General features: G+C 42.5%; 1 protein-coding gene across 1 annotated transcript in view; it reads left to right on the top strand.

Moving 5' to 3' along the window:
• Window positions 1-1,092: 1,092 nt before the first annotated feature.
• LOC118777611 (PDZ domain-containing protein 2-like) overlaps window positions 1,093-16,701 on the top strand; it is a 60,277-nt gene continuing 44,668 nt past the window's right edge. The window contains exon 1 of the mRNA XM_036528708.1: window positions 1,093-1,595. Within this exon, the coding sequence (XP_036384601.1) occupies window positions 1,093-1,595 (503 nt within the window). The remainder of the gene's footprint in view (window positions 1,596-16,701) is intronic.

Genomic DNA, 16,701 nt, shown 5'->3' with positions numbered 1-16,701 from the left:
AGCCAGCAAATAAATGTTGGTCTGGCCTTATCTCAGACATGAGCTGTGGCTGAACAGCAGCTCTATGTATTGTCAATGTGACAGTGACTGCCCTCCGCAATGACTGTCCCCCAATGTGACAGCGACTGTCCCCCAGACAGCGACTGTCCCCCAATGTGACAGTGACTGCCCTCCGCAATGACTGTCCCCCAATGTGACAGTGACTGCCCTCTGCAATGACTGTCCCCCAATGTGACAGTGACTGCCCTCCGCAATGACTGTTCCCCAATGTGACAGTGACTGCCCACCAGACAGCGACTGTCCCCCAGTGTGACAGTGACTGCCCTCCACAGCGACTGTCCCCAGTTCAAAGCAGTAAAGCGGGTCATCCCCTGCAGCCCTGCAGTTTCCACTTAGCCGCTGGTTTCTGATCTGATTTATCATTTCTCTTAGCTCATGCATTTTTGGTTCTGATTGTGCTTAAATTTTTCTATGGCTCTCATTACTTTACAGTTTAGAGTTCAGTAGTTGATGAGGCGTGGCCACAAGTGCTGAAACAATACGCAGGGTTGTGAGCTGTGTGAGCTCAGAGGAAAAGCCATGTGATTTATAAAAGAATCCAGAGATGGATGTTTCTCTGGTGAAGCTTTTCTGCTTTTCTCTTCAGATGAATGTGTGAGGTGCTGGGAAGTGACTCGCGGGGCTCTGCTCTCACAGTGATCCAGTATTTTCCGCCTCGGCTCAGCCGGAGGCCTCTGGGCCTGACGGCTCAGTTCGACAGCGCATACTCTCCAGCTTCCACGCGCCTTGCTGGACCCGGCCTCCCGGCTCACAGCTGTTCCTGTTTCTTCACACAGGATGACCTCACACTCAGACAGAGGCAGGTCTGAATGGCAGGAGATGGGGTGGTCCTGAACCCGAAGGGCAGGTCGAGCAGAGAAGCACAGCGCATGCCAAACGGAGATGGAGGCCACCCAAAACCAGCCCTGCAGAGCTTTCTGCGACTGTCCTGGGGTTGGCTGCCGCCTGCTGCTCCAGCGTCTGCACTACTAAGGGGGTGACACCGCCCCCCCGACCCACAATGCGGAGGTGTCCCAGGCAGGCCCAGCCAGGATGCCCATCACCCAGGAGAATGCGGTCAGCCACCTCCCTGTGCTGGAGGGCTGGCTGAGGTCGCAGGAGGAGCAGCGTGGGAGGGGAGGCGGGGGTGGCGTGTCTCTCTGCCGGGCCGCCATCTGCAAGCTGGTGGAGTACATCGAGCTGAACTTCATGGACGGAGACGGCCTCCTGCCGGATGCCCTGCCGTCGCTGCCCCGGGAGGGGGCGGACGCCGAGGTGCGCGCCATCTGCCTCAACAAGTCAGAGGGGGACGGGGAGGAGTTTGGCCTCAGCTTTGGGAACATCCCCATCTTTGGGGACCCAGAGGGTAGAAAGAAGGGAGGGAGGAGGAGGAGGAGGAAGGGGGACAGGGGTCCCGTGCTGGACGTGGGCTGCATATGGGTGACGGAAGTGAGGAAAATGAGTCCCGCCGCCCGCTGTGGGGAGATCAAGCTCCGGGACGAGCTGCTGTCACTCAACGGGCAGCTGATGGTGGGCGTGGATGTCACAGGAGCCAGGTAGGAGTCTGATTCTCTCTGCACATGTTGGCTGCAAGGCATTCAGAGTAGAATGCACAAGTCCTGTAAGGATTTCTGTAGTGCATTTCTGAGTCAGTTCTACTTATTTATGGGTTATTATGGGAGATTATTATGGATTATGATGGGGGATATTATGCGTAAAATAAACAGTAAGTAACATCTGCCACTTGTATTACTTTCTGTTTATTTTACATGTAGTATTGTGATGTGTTTTGGATTCTGTGATCTAGTGACTGATGTATAATAGTGTACTTTGCTTCCCCCGTCTAGTCAGGTTGGACAAGTTAACTTGTGGTAGGGTTGGAATGGCGCTATGCTCACACTCACTGGTCTGGGAGTGGTGTTAGCCTGGTCTGACACTGTTGCTCATTCAGCTTGAATAGATACACTTCTGTTCTTTTGTGCTGGAAGTTGCTTTGGATAAGAGCATCTGCTAAATGATTGTAATGTAATATAATGTAGTGTAATGGATTACAAAATGGAATGTGGATAATGTTTAAAAAAATCAATGTTTTATGGATACTAGCTGGTTGTGGCATAAATTAGCACATACACTATATGGACAAAAGTATTTGAATGCCTGACCATTACATTGTATTCAAATACATATACTTTAATATGGAGTTGGTCCCCCTTTTGCAGCTATAACAGCTTCCACTCTTCTTGGAAGGCTTTCCACAAGATTTTGGAGTGTTTCTGTGGGAATTTGTGCCCATTCATTCTGTAGAGCATTTATGAGGTCAGGCACTGATGTTGGACGAGAAGGCCTGGCTCGCAATCTCCGTTCCAGTTCATCCCAAAGGTGCTGGATGGGGTTGAGGTCAGGGCTCTGTGCGGGCCAGTCAAGTTCTTCCACACCCAACTCATCAAACCATGTCTTTATAGTCCTTGCTTTGTGCACTGGGGCACAGTCACATGTTGGAATAGAAAAGGGCCTTCCCCAAACTGTTGCCACAAAGTTAGAAGCATAGCATTGTCCAAAATGTCTTGGTATGCTGAAGCATTAAGATTGCCCTTCACTGGAGACAAGGGGCCTAGCCCAAACCCTGAAAAACAGGTGTGGCCAAATACTTTTGTCCATATAGTGTATTATTTGCTGTGATGACTGTTTTGCTTGATGACATGACCTTGAATCCTTGAGTACATAGTCTTTTTTTTTACATATAGTAATTAATTTATCATATTTGTATTCATTAGAAAGTTGAAGCAATTTAACTTGGACAGCTGAAAACAATCATTTCTAACTGTGAACCCCTAACCATGTGATAACTATTACACAACTTGAAATTAATCACTTGAGAGAATGATACAAAAGAATGGTGTATTATTTTCAATGCATTCCAGGTGTGGGGTAAGATTTGTGTGAATTGCTACTGTTTTCATTGGCCTTAATGGGTGTTTAGGCCTGTCATTTCTCATTTTCCCAAACTGTTTTTTTCTCAAAAACCTTAATGTCTTGTGCTAGTCAACTGTGTTTCAGTTTTGTGAGCTCAATATCTCTTTCCATTTGGAAAGCAGCATAGACTCATCAATCAGACACTTTCTAAAGTGGCATGAATTCACACAGATGGAGGTATAGCCATTGTGCGACATGGGCATGGCAGAAGTATATTTTATCTTTGAGATGAAAGAAAGAAAGAAGTGACTTTTTGAAACAGAACTGAGAGGAAGACGGAATAAGAGGCCAGGTCAACATACTATATCTACTAATAAGCTCTTCTTTTCTTGAGCTTGGTGGTGTCATATCCCATCTCTGGCACTCTCTTCCCTAGATGATCTGGGAGCACCTGCTCTGAGAGAGTGGTGTTGTAGCGTAGCTGCACGCCCCCCCCCCCCCCCAGGCCTCTGTAAAGAATAGTAAGCCTCTGTGAGCCCAGAGTGCGAGGCAGCAGGCAGGGCGTGCTCCCAAACTCTGCCACATAGCTGACATTGCGCTCCCCGCCTCTCCCTCCTCTCTGAACGTCTTTGTGCTGCAGCGGTGTGTCTGAGTGAGAGCAATGCTGCTGCTGGCACGCTGAGGCGGCGGGGCCTGGACGCGGGCCAGACTGACCCCCCCCCTCCCGGAGCACTCGGCCAGAGGAGTGGCGGGAGGAGTGGCGGCGCTCCACCCTCTCGCAGCAGTAACTCTCCCTCCTCTCTCTGCACGCCGCCTCTGCTCTCCAGGGCTTTACTCCAGGCGTGAGTGGGTGGAAAGGGGCGCTTCCTGAAAGCTTGTCTGGAGTGTCCCACCAGCTGTTCTTTGTTGTATATTCTGAATGATCACCTCCCCTTCTCTTCTCACGGTGACAGTGGGGACCCCATCTTGTAAATGTGGACCTAACAGATTATGTCATAAAAAAACATGCCCTCTCCTTCTGCAAAATATCAGAACCCCTCTTAATGCTGAGTATTGATGAATGAAACAGAAGAATAAAATAACTGAGATCTACAGAATGAGGAAATAGCACCCTTCTGTGGCAGACGTGGTGTTCTCTCTGCCACAGATAAAAAATGCCTCACAAAAACTATAACTATTCAGTACATTGCATGTATCACCAGTGTGGGAACAAATGTCTCAGTTGGACCAAAAGTTTGCTCTTTGTGAAATATGTGGATGTGACATCCCAATGCATAATTAAGACTTTTTTGTTAGTTTTTTAGTTTAATTTTGCTCCAGTTTTCTCTCCACAGCCTGTAATTTGCCTGAATTAGTGCCTGGTGGCTCCTTTTTGTTGCGTATGTGGTAGCTGCTGCATACTGCCCCTGACAAAATGAAACCCAGTTGCACTAAGTGAGGTTGATGTAATTGCACAGTGTTTCAGGCGCAGAATGAAAAACAATGGGCTGTTTATGTGGGAGGGGACGGATTCACACAGAGGCCAAGCGGCAAGCTCTTCCTACACAAACGGCACGGAAGGGAGGAGGCTCTGGCCTCGGCTTGTGGGTTTGAGAGACCTGAAGATGTTTTGGCAAACTTTGTAATTACAGGCCTGTCCCAGCAGCGAATCACATAGTATTGGTGGGGTTTCCAGAGCCAAATCATAATGATTGTGTTGGAGAAACAGGGAAGCATAAACAAAAACAGTGGCATAAAACAACACTGTCATGTCACGCACTGAGGAAACGCAAATGCAAATGCCCCGATGGAAACGATGGACTGGCTCTGGGAGCTGGAAGCTGCTTAACCCTACTTGGGGGTGAGGACCCCTCTGTCATTTGGAATCTTTTCTATCTGATATACTGTAGCTTAGACAGACAGCAATGGGACTATGAACTTTCTTTTATGTGTTAGAGGGCTCTACACTTGCTCAATGGGAGAAATAAACATTTTTACAATTATAGTGCTTTAGTCGAGGACCATTTCTTCAAATACAAAGTGGAACTTTGGTCTGCTTTGACTGAAAGAGGGAGCAAATATCAAATAGCATGCCCTTTCATTGTGGTGACATTGAAAAGTTGGTGTGTAGTGGGAAGCAAGACCAACAATGTGATTAGATAAGAGATTTTGGGGCAGAAAGATTAAATATGAAGGAACATTTTGGATGAAGAGGTTAACTGACCAAGCTCCTGCTGGTCAGTTGAAGCTTTGCCAGTGAATGCTATTTCAGACCAGATCTTCTCCCAGGCTGGCCTGTGCAGAGGTGTTCAGGAGGCACTGGCAGCATGTACAGACAACTGGCCCAAAGATCTGGACTGAGGGTTTTAATTAAAAGAGGCGAAAGACACCGGCCTCATTAGCCATGAGCGCCTTTCATATCCACGGCTTCAGTGAAAACTCCTGAGCCCAAGCGCTCACCGCAAGAGAACCTTCGGTTTAATGTGTTTTATAGTTATTGCGTTTTCTCTCCATTTTCTTTTACAGCTTGGCGCAACATCTGTCTCAGCCACTCATGGAAAATAGTCTTCCCTCCAAGCAGTCAGAGCAGATCACTTTAAATGTGGTTAACAAGGGCCAGATTGAAGACCTTTATTGGTGCTCAAATAGTACATAAACAAACATTTGAGGGCATTTGACGACAGTTCTCTCAGAATGGTAAATCGCCTCATCCAGAAAAAAAAAGTCAAGCGTAGTACTGAGTATGTGAAATGCTGCTTCATTTATTTTTAGTTTGGCTAAATTATAAAACTGAGGTATGTAGTGTAATTGTATTGTGAAAGTGGTTTCTTTTATTTCTAGATTTGTGTTTTAGGTCTTGATTTTGTCAGTTGTGAATTTCTTGTGACTGGCTGAAAAATGATCTTAAACAGGTCTGTCTAGTTGTGAGTACTTTCTCAGAACAGTAAACCAGAGAGCCAACAGTTACACAGTCAATTAAATGTTAAACCTTGCAAAATCTAGTCTGGTAATCTGGCATATGCTGTGCATTATCTGTGTACATCTGTGTACATCACCTGCAATCATCCAGTGCTCACCAACATCTTTTGAAATGTAGTGAGTGCAGAGAAAAGATCCAAGCTTTTCTCAGTTTTAACATGTGTACTCAATACTTTGAAGGTTGATGCTTTCCCATGCAGATTTGACATCCTTGAGCCAGCTGACTGTGGGTTGGAAGCAGGAACAGAAGTGAGACACATTTCATTTTCCATATGAGAGAAGCTGGCTCTGAGACCTGTGAAGACAGCCCAATTTTCCCACATGCTGAGGAACAGGGGCACTTTCACACCCACATAGGCTCAATACCCTTCCAAAACATGCATGACAATAGATGAGGTCTCTCAAAATGAATTACACTTGAAGACACTTGAATCATGTTTTGAGGCAAACTGACAAGGTAAGAGCAATATTATTAGCATTATAAATATCTAGTTTTATTTGTCTTCTGTAAAGAAGCCAGTGGTGGGTGCAGTCCAGAGAGAGGCATTTTTTGAATGAAAGGGAAACTTTCCAGTGTTGGTATAAAAGGGAATTTCAGGTCACCGATGGAAGATCTTTATTCCCTTTTAAACATAATATGATTAAGAATGTGTGAAGTCCTAAAATGCATATGAACAACAGTAAATACAGTAGGAATGCTAGGAGATTAGGAAGTCACTAATTTCTGTACTGAACTGTCAACATAAGTAGGAGCAATAGAACGGGCTGTATGTTATGGCAGCATAGCAAGCCATTTTTCTCAGGAACTGATGTAGTATTTTAATGCTTAATGTTAACATACCCTCGTATTTTCTTCTATGGCATACACTGTAGCTCATCCCTTGATCCAGATCCATTTTTAACTGTAACTGTATGCCAGAGGAAGGCGAGATTACATGGTGAAGACATGCTTGTTTTAATTAGTTCCATGTGTAAAATAGTTATTTTAGACTTTGGAGTGAAGTGAGGATTGCTGTAATTGTAGCCTGACAGTAAAGGGAGCTACAACACCAACCCTAATTACAACACCAGGCTATGTACTGCATCGAATCGCTCCAGCCTCCATTTTTTTTTTTTAAAAAAAGGACTACATCCTGTTCGCTTACATGGTCATGGAAGGGTCCATAAGGTATAACGGGAAAAGGATTATTTGTTTACTACAAGAGTGTATGTATCACATGGTGCTATTTACTCTTATAGTACTAACTAAACCTTGGCCACTCAGTACTGGACCTGGAGGACTGTATCACCAATGCCTTTTGTTCCAGCCAGACAAGTTAGCCAGCAAGGATCAACTCATTATTGAAGTATAATTCCTGCCCCCTCTTTGAGTGTAAGTAGGAAGTAACAAGGAAAGCTGTAATGCATGGCATTTCTTATCCCCCGATTGCAGAACTCGGTGTGAATAAGTGGGTGGCATTTTCCACAAGGTGGCAGTAGAGGATGTCCTTTTAGTTCTTTGTGATGCCTGGCATGAAAACAGCTCCTAGGAGCTGAGCGTCCAAATTTAACACGGGGTGTTCTGTGTTTACACGCGGAGGAGCTGTCTTCTGGATTACATGACTGAAATCCCCTCTGAGGAATTTAACAGATATTAACAGAAATAAACAGATTTTTCTCCTGGTATAAAGGTGGAGAAATCTCACCCTCTCCTATGAAACCTATCTTTAATTTTAAAAGTGGTTTTGCAGAAAATAAACACGTTAACGTACATTATGAACGTTTATCTTCATCAGACCAAAAGCAGGCCGCATCACATATGATGTTCATGTTAATATTCCTGAAAAGCTATAGAAACCTCATCAAGAAATGAACTGGTAGTAACTGAAACACATGATTGTACCACTTTTGCCTGAGTAAAATAAATAAATAAATAAGTGTCTTTCACTTGTTCACTGGCAGTGAATGGATTCACCAGGTCATTCGCTTCCTGCCGCGTGCTGTAATCCTTTGAGCACGACTGCGTAATAATTGGGCTAATCCACAAACAAGCATTAACAATGGAGACTCAACCATGTTGTGTGTACGAATCAGATTTTGTCGGGTTAAATGCAAATGAATATTGTTCTTCGTTAATATTCTCTCATTCATGAATGTCCCCTGTCATTACGTATATAAGTAAATGTAAATGTATATTGCACCTAACCAGTGTACCATCAGCAGTTTACAAAAGTACTAGAGAATATTTTCCACCATTCGTAGCCTTGATGTGAAGGCTAGCTAGGAGGTACCCACCCAAAAGGAGATGCGTTACAGTCATTTCCCTGCTGTGCAACGCAGACTTAGTCTTATTGTTCTTTCAAGTAAGAACACGTTTACTGAAGTTGCGGGTTTTCAGATGATATTTCACAAAGTCCCCAAATCTATAATCGAGGAACTGTATTCTTGGTAACTACCTGTATAATTAAATTGTAGATTTAGCCTTGGCTAGTATATTCTGACAAGACGCATGATGTAGGTTTACCAATCTAGCTGCTTCGACTGTTCCCTAAATATTTTGCAGATGAATCACATAGATTTCGTAGGGCGGATTTTTTTCCAAGAAAGATGAGAGCTACTGAAGCAGTGCAGTCACTGCGAACAAGAGGGTCTGGTATAGTTGTCTCCCCGTGTAGGCTACCCGTCACTGTCATAAGCTTACCCCTGTGGTGCTTTCCATTGCAAAAAGCTGGAAATGAGGGTGCAACAAGTGCACTGAAATGCAGCAATTCTTCTTGCAATGCAGACGGATTTAGCGCTGAGGTGCGCTTGGAGCATCGGTTTCTTGGAGAAACTACTGAGAACATGTGCAGATGGGAAATGCGAGGAATACTTTGGTATTTCCTGAGCACGTTGACAACGTGTAAACCACAAGTGAATGAAACGGAATTTGCATTATTCCGCGGGTCTGGGCTGAAGACCTAGTGATGGAGGTACCTTGTGCGTTGTGCAGCCGTCTCTCACGCTTCGTTAAGCGAGCTGCAGAATTATGCCAGCAGGTGATTATACCAATTAACGTACTCGTGGGATCCTAAACCCTTCTCAGCCTAGATTAACCCCGCACACCAGCTGGTTAATGGAAAAAACGAGGAACGCCGAGACACCGAAGCGAATATGAGGGTGAAGTAAGAGATGAAGGTATGATGGACTAAGCTGTTGTTTTTAGAAAGTCGTCATTAGAGGATATATGTGATTTGAAATGTATACTGTTGACATTGAAGGTACGTGCAGCGCGTAATATCTTCCTTTAAAAGTTATGCTACTGGATGTCGGTAAACCTACGTTATTTGCGCACAGTTGTGTATTTCGCTTATCAGAAGTCCCGTAGTTACATGGCATATAAAACACCCTTCAGCTATGTTACTTGAAACTCAAGGCAAAAGAATAATTGGCAATTAATACGTAAATACAATTGTCAATTTTGGAAACTGTAGAGGATAACTAACGATGAAACGTGACTAAATGAGAAACTGGTATTATGTAACTTGGTATGGTCGAGATTAATCGCTCAGATATGCTCTCTGTTATATGCGCTCAAGAAATTTACTCAGCATAACAGAAATTATCCAGTGTGCCCACCGGCTAAGGCAAATATGATCCGCTCCTACCAGGATTCCTGCTCTCGAACGCCCGACTTGGATGCGGGGCTACGAGTTCTTCCTTTATGCTCTGTAAATACATAGTTTAATCTACTCCATGAATTGATTAAGGAGTGACAGAGATTAGTATGTGGTGCATGCAAGTGATATACCCGCATTTAAATGGTATGGTACAAATGTCAGTTGTTTTCTCTCTCGCTTTCTCTCTTGGCTGATCGTGTTTGCATATTAGGAATTACATTAAACAAAGAATTACATTATTCCTTATCAACTGACTCACTTGCGTTCTTCTTGTGTTAAAGTCATGGAAAGAATATAAGCCAAGTTATTGCTTGGGCTAGGGCTTTTTAAAACAATATTGTTAGATGCATTGACGTCACTTGGTCAGAGTGTGAGGATGTAAATACTTTGACCATCTCGTTGAAGAACTATAGCTGTCAATCTGCATTTATAATCCCATCAGGGTATAAAGAATGGGAAGAATTTAGAGTGAATTCCGTCATTTAAACTGATACAGTGAGAAAGCGCTGATGTTGAAGGCAAGCCTGTGATTAAACAGAATAATTTGTCTTGGTAGCATTGATCTGAAATTCACCATGGGTTGCTGTGCTTGAAAATAAATTCCAGCAAAAGTTTGCTGGTCATATTTACAGTCTGCCTCGTATGGGTCATTTACTTTGGAGAGAAAGAGTCCACAGAGTCCCTGGTCCTCAGGTTCAATTAATTACCTTTGCCAGGAGAATTCAAGTAGATTTATATGTGATTAACTGTGAGTTGAATTACTCTTAATTTGTTATAAAAAAAAAAAAAAAAACTTTGACTGTCTATCCAGAAATGCGGGAATGAATAACAGTGTAATTGATGGAATATTTGTCAGCATCCATTTTGGAAGTAAAGAATATGTGTCATATTTTCTTTGTTGTTCTCAGTACAAAATTAAACTCTGCTTTTTAATTCGTCAGCTGCTGGTACAAATTCAATCTGTAAACCTTAATTGTGTCCTGAATTTAGTTGCCACACAAGTAGGATGCTGTGTTACTGAAAAAACACATAGCTGTCAGCATTACTTAGAACAGACATTGGAAATATAATGCTAACACATACCACAACCATGCCAGTAAACCACTACATACATAATTACATAAAATTGTGAAGTACATGTCCACATATATAATTGCATGTAAGAAGGACAAACGATAATGCAGGGGTAAGGGGGTTGCATTGTAGCCTGAAGAGCTAGATCTTTAGTCTGTGACAAAAGATGGCCCGCATTTTGGCTGTTCTGACTGAAACAGGAAGCTTGTTCCGCCATATAGGGGCCCAGACAGACAGAAGATGTGACCAGGATACAAGGGTGCCTTTACAGCCGGGCATCCTGAAGATGCTGAGCAGAGTTGTGACACGAGCCTGCTTGAAGACAGAGGAGACACGAGTGGTCAGGGAGTTGTTGAAAAGTGATGCCAAGAATAGGTGAACATTAGATGCTGTCTTCTGAAAAAGTGGAGAGGGAAGCAGATACAAGGAACAGGTGGTTGGGTGATGAGACATGAGGGGTTCTGAGGTTTGTGGCTGGGGGTGTGAGTGTGGATAAGTAACAGTGGACTGTAGGCAGAGTTTGCAAAAAAGAAAGTCCTGCTAATGCTTTTGTTTTGCAAGTAGTTGGCACACACCTATTGAGAGAGTTAGCTTACTGGGGTAATTGGGGGTGGAGCTGAGTGGCTTGAGTGATCTAAGTGTTGAGAATCACATCTGAGAAGCCACTATATGTCCTTTTCATGCTGATCTCTTCTCCTGTTCCTTTGGTAATGGAGATTTTTGCTGTTACCTGGCCTAATCATTCACAGTGCCTGAAATGCACCTCAGCTGGACAGAGAATGAGTCAGATTGATCTGTTGTCAAAAGCTAATGACAATTTAATTTAGCTGCTCATTGACTTAATTAAAAATGTACACATTGATGGGGAGAAACTGTGCCAAGAGCCTCAGGTGAATGAGCAGAGTGAGGAACCCATCTAGAGACAGAGCATCAAATCAGCAACAAACAATTTATCAAACATTTATATAGGGATATATATATATATATATATATATATATATATATATATATATATATATATATATATATACATACATAAACAATCTTCGACCAGGCCTCATGGCCTTGGAAAACTTTATCAGATACATCAGGAATTAGCAGGCATTTCACAGACCATCCTGTCAGTTACATATCCCCTCTCAAAGATGGTGTGTAGCTGGTAAATAGTGGGAGGAAGGGAAGGATCCTGCTTTTAAATGAGTGGGGACTGGTGTCTAACAGCAAAGGTTTCCCCTTTTTAAATACTGTCCATATTACGTCTCTGAGCAGGTGGTGGGTGCATCTTGTTCATCTTTGTTCAGGCAGAATGCAGAGGGAGGAAAGTTGCATGGTTTTCCATGTCAGGTTGAAGGTGCTGTTGGATACAGAGGATGAGTAGATTGCTGCAGGTCTCTTCCTGTAGGTGCATTCTGAGATGATCTCATGCTCACTGTCTCAAGGTAAAGAAGCATCAGCATAGCATCATTGTCATATGCTCTGCAGAGCACACTGAGCATGACTCATTCACACCTACATGCTGAAGGGGACCAAGGGGAGTTTATGTACTTGTTTAGATACTTCGTGCTTCAGTGCTGATGTCTTGGTATAATGCCGTTATTTATACTCTATAATAAACAAGATTTTTGGAAACAACTGTATGGTAAGAAAAATAATTCCATTCAGTTTTCTTAAAGTTAAAGGCAATTCAACTCAGGTGGGAACACTGATTTGACACGTTATTTTATTTGATCAGCGTTTATTTAGACGTTAGCCCACATTACACTGCTTCTCAGCCCTCTTGCATTTCACCTTCAGCAAATGAAACCACCAGCAGCCTCAGTCCAGCTGTGTTATACCAGCCTCTTGAGGAGTGAACCCTTTGGGTTTACTCTGCCAGCTACAGGATGTCCTGAGCGCTGAGTTTACAGTAGCTGCTACATTGATTAAATATTCTGGGTGTGTAGGAAATTCCAGCTGGTATTTTGTCTTAAAGAACTCAGAGGAATAATGAGAGCCCCATTAGTGCTATTTAGCTACAGCCTGACCTCAAACCAACCATTTACAGAAAAAATTACATCTATTATATTTAATCCATGAATTCCTGAGCTAATGCACTTGGCAGAAACATAATCCTTTATATTTTAGGATAGGGTTTCTGCAGAAAGGTGAGATATTGTGTGAGCTGTGGAATTTTTCTAGAGGTATGTGAGACTTTTAAAATGATGGTATTAGAGACAATGTGCTAAATGGTGTGCCCTCCCTAAAAAACATAATTGGGGCTGGAGGCATGTCTTACAAGGCTGCTACCTGACCCAGGTCTTATGAGCGTATGGTGCACATCCTGCTCTGTGAAGTCCCCTGGTTTGAAACACAAGAAAAACACACTCTGTGTTGCCCAACTGAGTAATACTGGTTTACTGAACTTTATATAAAATATTCTAGCGTAGGCGTGCCACTAGAGACACTCATTAGATAGACTGGGCTACAGTTCAGAGCTTTAAAAAGTATTTATCATGTACAAAGTTTACTCTCCTTTCGAAAGGGTCATCAGCATGTGCTGCACTTTCCCTCCCTCCCTGGCAGGAGTGTAGGGGAATGTCTTTTTCCAGACTGAAAAATTCTTCTGGAGGGGAGCCACTGTTTTCATTCCTTTTGAAAGATGCCGCCCACTCCTTGTGCTTTCAGCCTGAGGTGCGGGACGGAGGTCGAGCGGATCAGAGACACACACGGAGGTGCATTTAGCCACCATAACCCTGCGTAACGTAAATAAACAGCAGCGTCTAGGGAACAGAGGTTCGAACCTTGGTCTTGACACCACAAATGAAAAAGGAAAATAAACCACACACAGTATAAAAATTTGGAGACACCTGTGGTGTGCTTAGTGATGGCGGGCCACTCTTGGCAGCCTCCAGGTGTATAAATACATTATACATGTGTGAGTATTTATTTCCATTTCTAGGCGTGGGAAAGACATCCTCCGGGAGGCCTGAGGAACAGACAGGAATGAGTTCCCACCCAATAGTGCCTGCTCTCTTTCACGCTTTCGTACGGCTTTGCCTGGAAGAAGAGTGTAAATGTGATTCTGCATTACTGTGCTTAGTAATGCAGAATTTTGGAGTATTCCATTTAAGGGATGGTCACACTTGAAATTTAAGAAAAAACTGTTAATACAGTTTGTAAACAAGCAATGAATAAATGAAAATATAATAAAATATAAATATAATAAGCTCATTCACACTAACTGCAAACTTCACTTCTGGCTTCAGTTTACAAAATCCCAAAATTGGAGCTTCATCACTGAAACTCCATTAGCATGATTCTCAGATGGATTCCGAAAAGTTTCTGCTAGTCCATCGGAGTTGGGTGTTTCGTGTTTTTTCTAAACAATATTTTTATTCCATCTGAAAATAGCACACTATAAAGCACTTACAGTCTAATTGTAAACAGCCCCTACCATATAAAAATTAACTGATTCATTGCTTGCCTAAAAATCTATTACATATATTACGTATATTAATCTACAGTATGTATTGGACTATATTAAGTACCTCTTGTAATTATTTCTTTGCAACTTTAATTCAGGGGTGGCTGGTTTCTACCCTTTGACAAATCTGAATATCCATAGCTAAATTTGTTGCAGAAAGAATACATGCTTGAATTAATTAGTTTCTTTTTGGTGTGATATGTAGCTTTTGATAGATTTCTGTATAATGTTCCAACACATATTTTTCTGAAAGCAAACTGAATATGACTTACTTGATTGTAACTCATAGTGGCAATTTCCATGACTCAGTTCCCTGGTAGTTAGATGTCTGCGTGATCTTTCTCCTCTCCTCTACATGCAGTTCCTAACAGGTCTTTATGAATGAATTAGGCATTTTCTTGACGATCAACTGTGAATTATTCTTAGAAATTTCTTCATTTCAATACAATTTTGTATACTAAGCATTTTTGCCAATATGGGCTCTGATTGTGTGCTGTGTCTTTGTAACGTATTTCTGGATAAAAGGAGCTTGAAAAGGAAACCAGGCCCCAAGTCTGTTGTTTAGCTTTCCTGTGGCCCATAAATTTTCCAGACATTGAATTCCTTCTCTGTGTGCCAGGACTGAGCTCATGCTTGTGTTTTGTTCTTGTTTTGGCTTTCTCAGATGGTAAACTGTGTTGTGTGTTGTTTTTAACAGCAGGTCTAGGCATCTATCCGAATAGTGAACATCCCCCCCAACCCCAAACAGAGGCTGATGATAAAGACATGTGTGCTATAGATGTAGCAGGAGAGTGAAGGTAGAGGTGGGAGCTGAGACTTCCATCAAAGCCCCACTTCTCCTTATGTCAGAATTATCAAGGCTGAATTATCAAGGGCTCCAAAAAGCCAGGAATATTGAGACATACAGCTTTCTGGAAAATGTGCCAACCAACAGGAACAGTTTATGAACCTGCAGCATCCAATCCAACCTGCATGATTGGAGTGACCAGCACTCAGTTTGCTCATATGGTTGTGTAGGCTGTGCCCTCTGACCTTTCAGCTATTTTGCATGTAATATAGACATGTTACCTGGAAAGTGATGGTACTGTCAAAAAATAAAACTGAGACGCAGTGACATTAGAGGTTACTAATGTTTGTGTTGCTGGTCTTTCCACACTGGTCTGCACCTTTGTAAGGGAAGTGTGTCCTAATCACGCTGCATTTGTTATGCTTAATGGTGCTATTAACAAGGAAGTTCTTTATTCACCACATGAGGCTTGTATATCTGATATTTAATACATTTCAGGTCAAATCGATTGAGGTGATCCTGAAATATTATATCGGGGCATGAAATAGATTTGGATACATTGTAAAACAGAAATTGCATGTGGACTGTGAATTTAATGGAAAGCAAAAGCCATAATCATAGATAAGGCAAGAATTTGCTTGTGAGATATGTTAGATCATAAAAATCATCTTCAAAATGAGTTTCAATCTCTCAGTTTTGTATTAGTGTTGCAGACTCAATGACACCAATATTGAATACACCCACTGGCTTTTCTTGAACAATCACCAAAGTATTGGTGCTCAGCCATTACATATGTGAGTACATTTCTGGGAAAATGTGTGTTTTTGAAATACTGTTCAGGACTTATGGGTCAAACGGTCCAGGATTTTTGGCCTTTTGTAGTACATGTTCAGATTGATAGGTTTATGCTGGCTATTCTGCCCAACATAGAAACACCTCTTAAAGAAACTTGATGAAGACCATTCTAAGGACCATGTAGACACCAAGGTTGTGGAATTCTATTTAGCAGTTCATGAGATGATTTTTGAATGTGTTATGAGTAATGAAAAAATGTGGGGAAAATGGTTTTGTTTGATTGGCTGTCTTGGACACAACAGATTACTTCACAGTTTGGCTCCTTTTTAGAGTATGGCTGTCTGTATGGGGCTGAATGACTAATCAGCTGATGAGATGTGGTCATTTGCATGATGCATGGTAATATGTTGTGATGTGGTTCAAACTGATTGGCTTTTGATGGCCATGTGTTTGGAAGTAAAAATCTGAGCAATGTTGTATTGTGGGAGGCCATATATGATGTGCATCAAGTTACATACAGATTGCTTTTTTGAGAAGTTATTTATGCTAGTATTGTAATAACCCTAAAACATATTATGATACACTAAGCATCAGTATGTCAGTAATATCAGTACAATCTGTGAAATGAATGGAAGATGTCAGAATTAGTTTCACGTTTCTCACAGAAAACCACAAGGCGACCATACCATGTGACCCATTGGACAAATATGGTTTTCCTTGATGGTATATAGCCTTTCCATAGGTACCTAGAAACTCTCCAAATTTCATGTGCTTCCGATGAACCAAGTCTTTGATTGAAAAACATGGCTGAATAAATAGGGTGCCTATGCACCAGTGATGCTTGGATCCCTAAAAAACTTCTCTTGCTATAATTGGAAGGAAGAAAACACCTCCCATGCCAAAGTCCTCTGCAAGGCGAGACCCTGAGAGATTTCCACCTTACTCACCAAATTCCAGAGGACAAATAGCCACCTTGGCATAAGAGAAGGAGTTAAACTGTATTTGAGATGAAAGGACAGGACACATTCCTTAAA

The sequence above is a fragment of the Megalops cyprinoides genome, chromosome 5, assembly GCF_013368585.1.
Source record: "Megalops cyprinoides isolate fMegCyp1 chromosome 5, fMegCyp1.pri, whole genome shotgun sequence".
Taxonomy (NCBI): domain Eukaryota; kingdom Metazoa; phylum Chordata; class Actinopteri; order Elopiformes; family Megalopidae; genus Megalops; species Megalops cyprinoides.
This window is presented reverse-complemented; position numbering and strand designations above follow the sequence as displayed.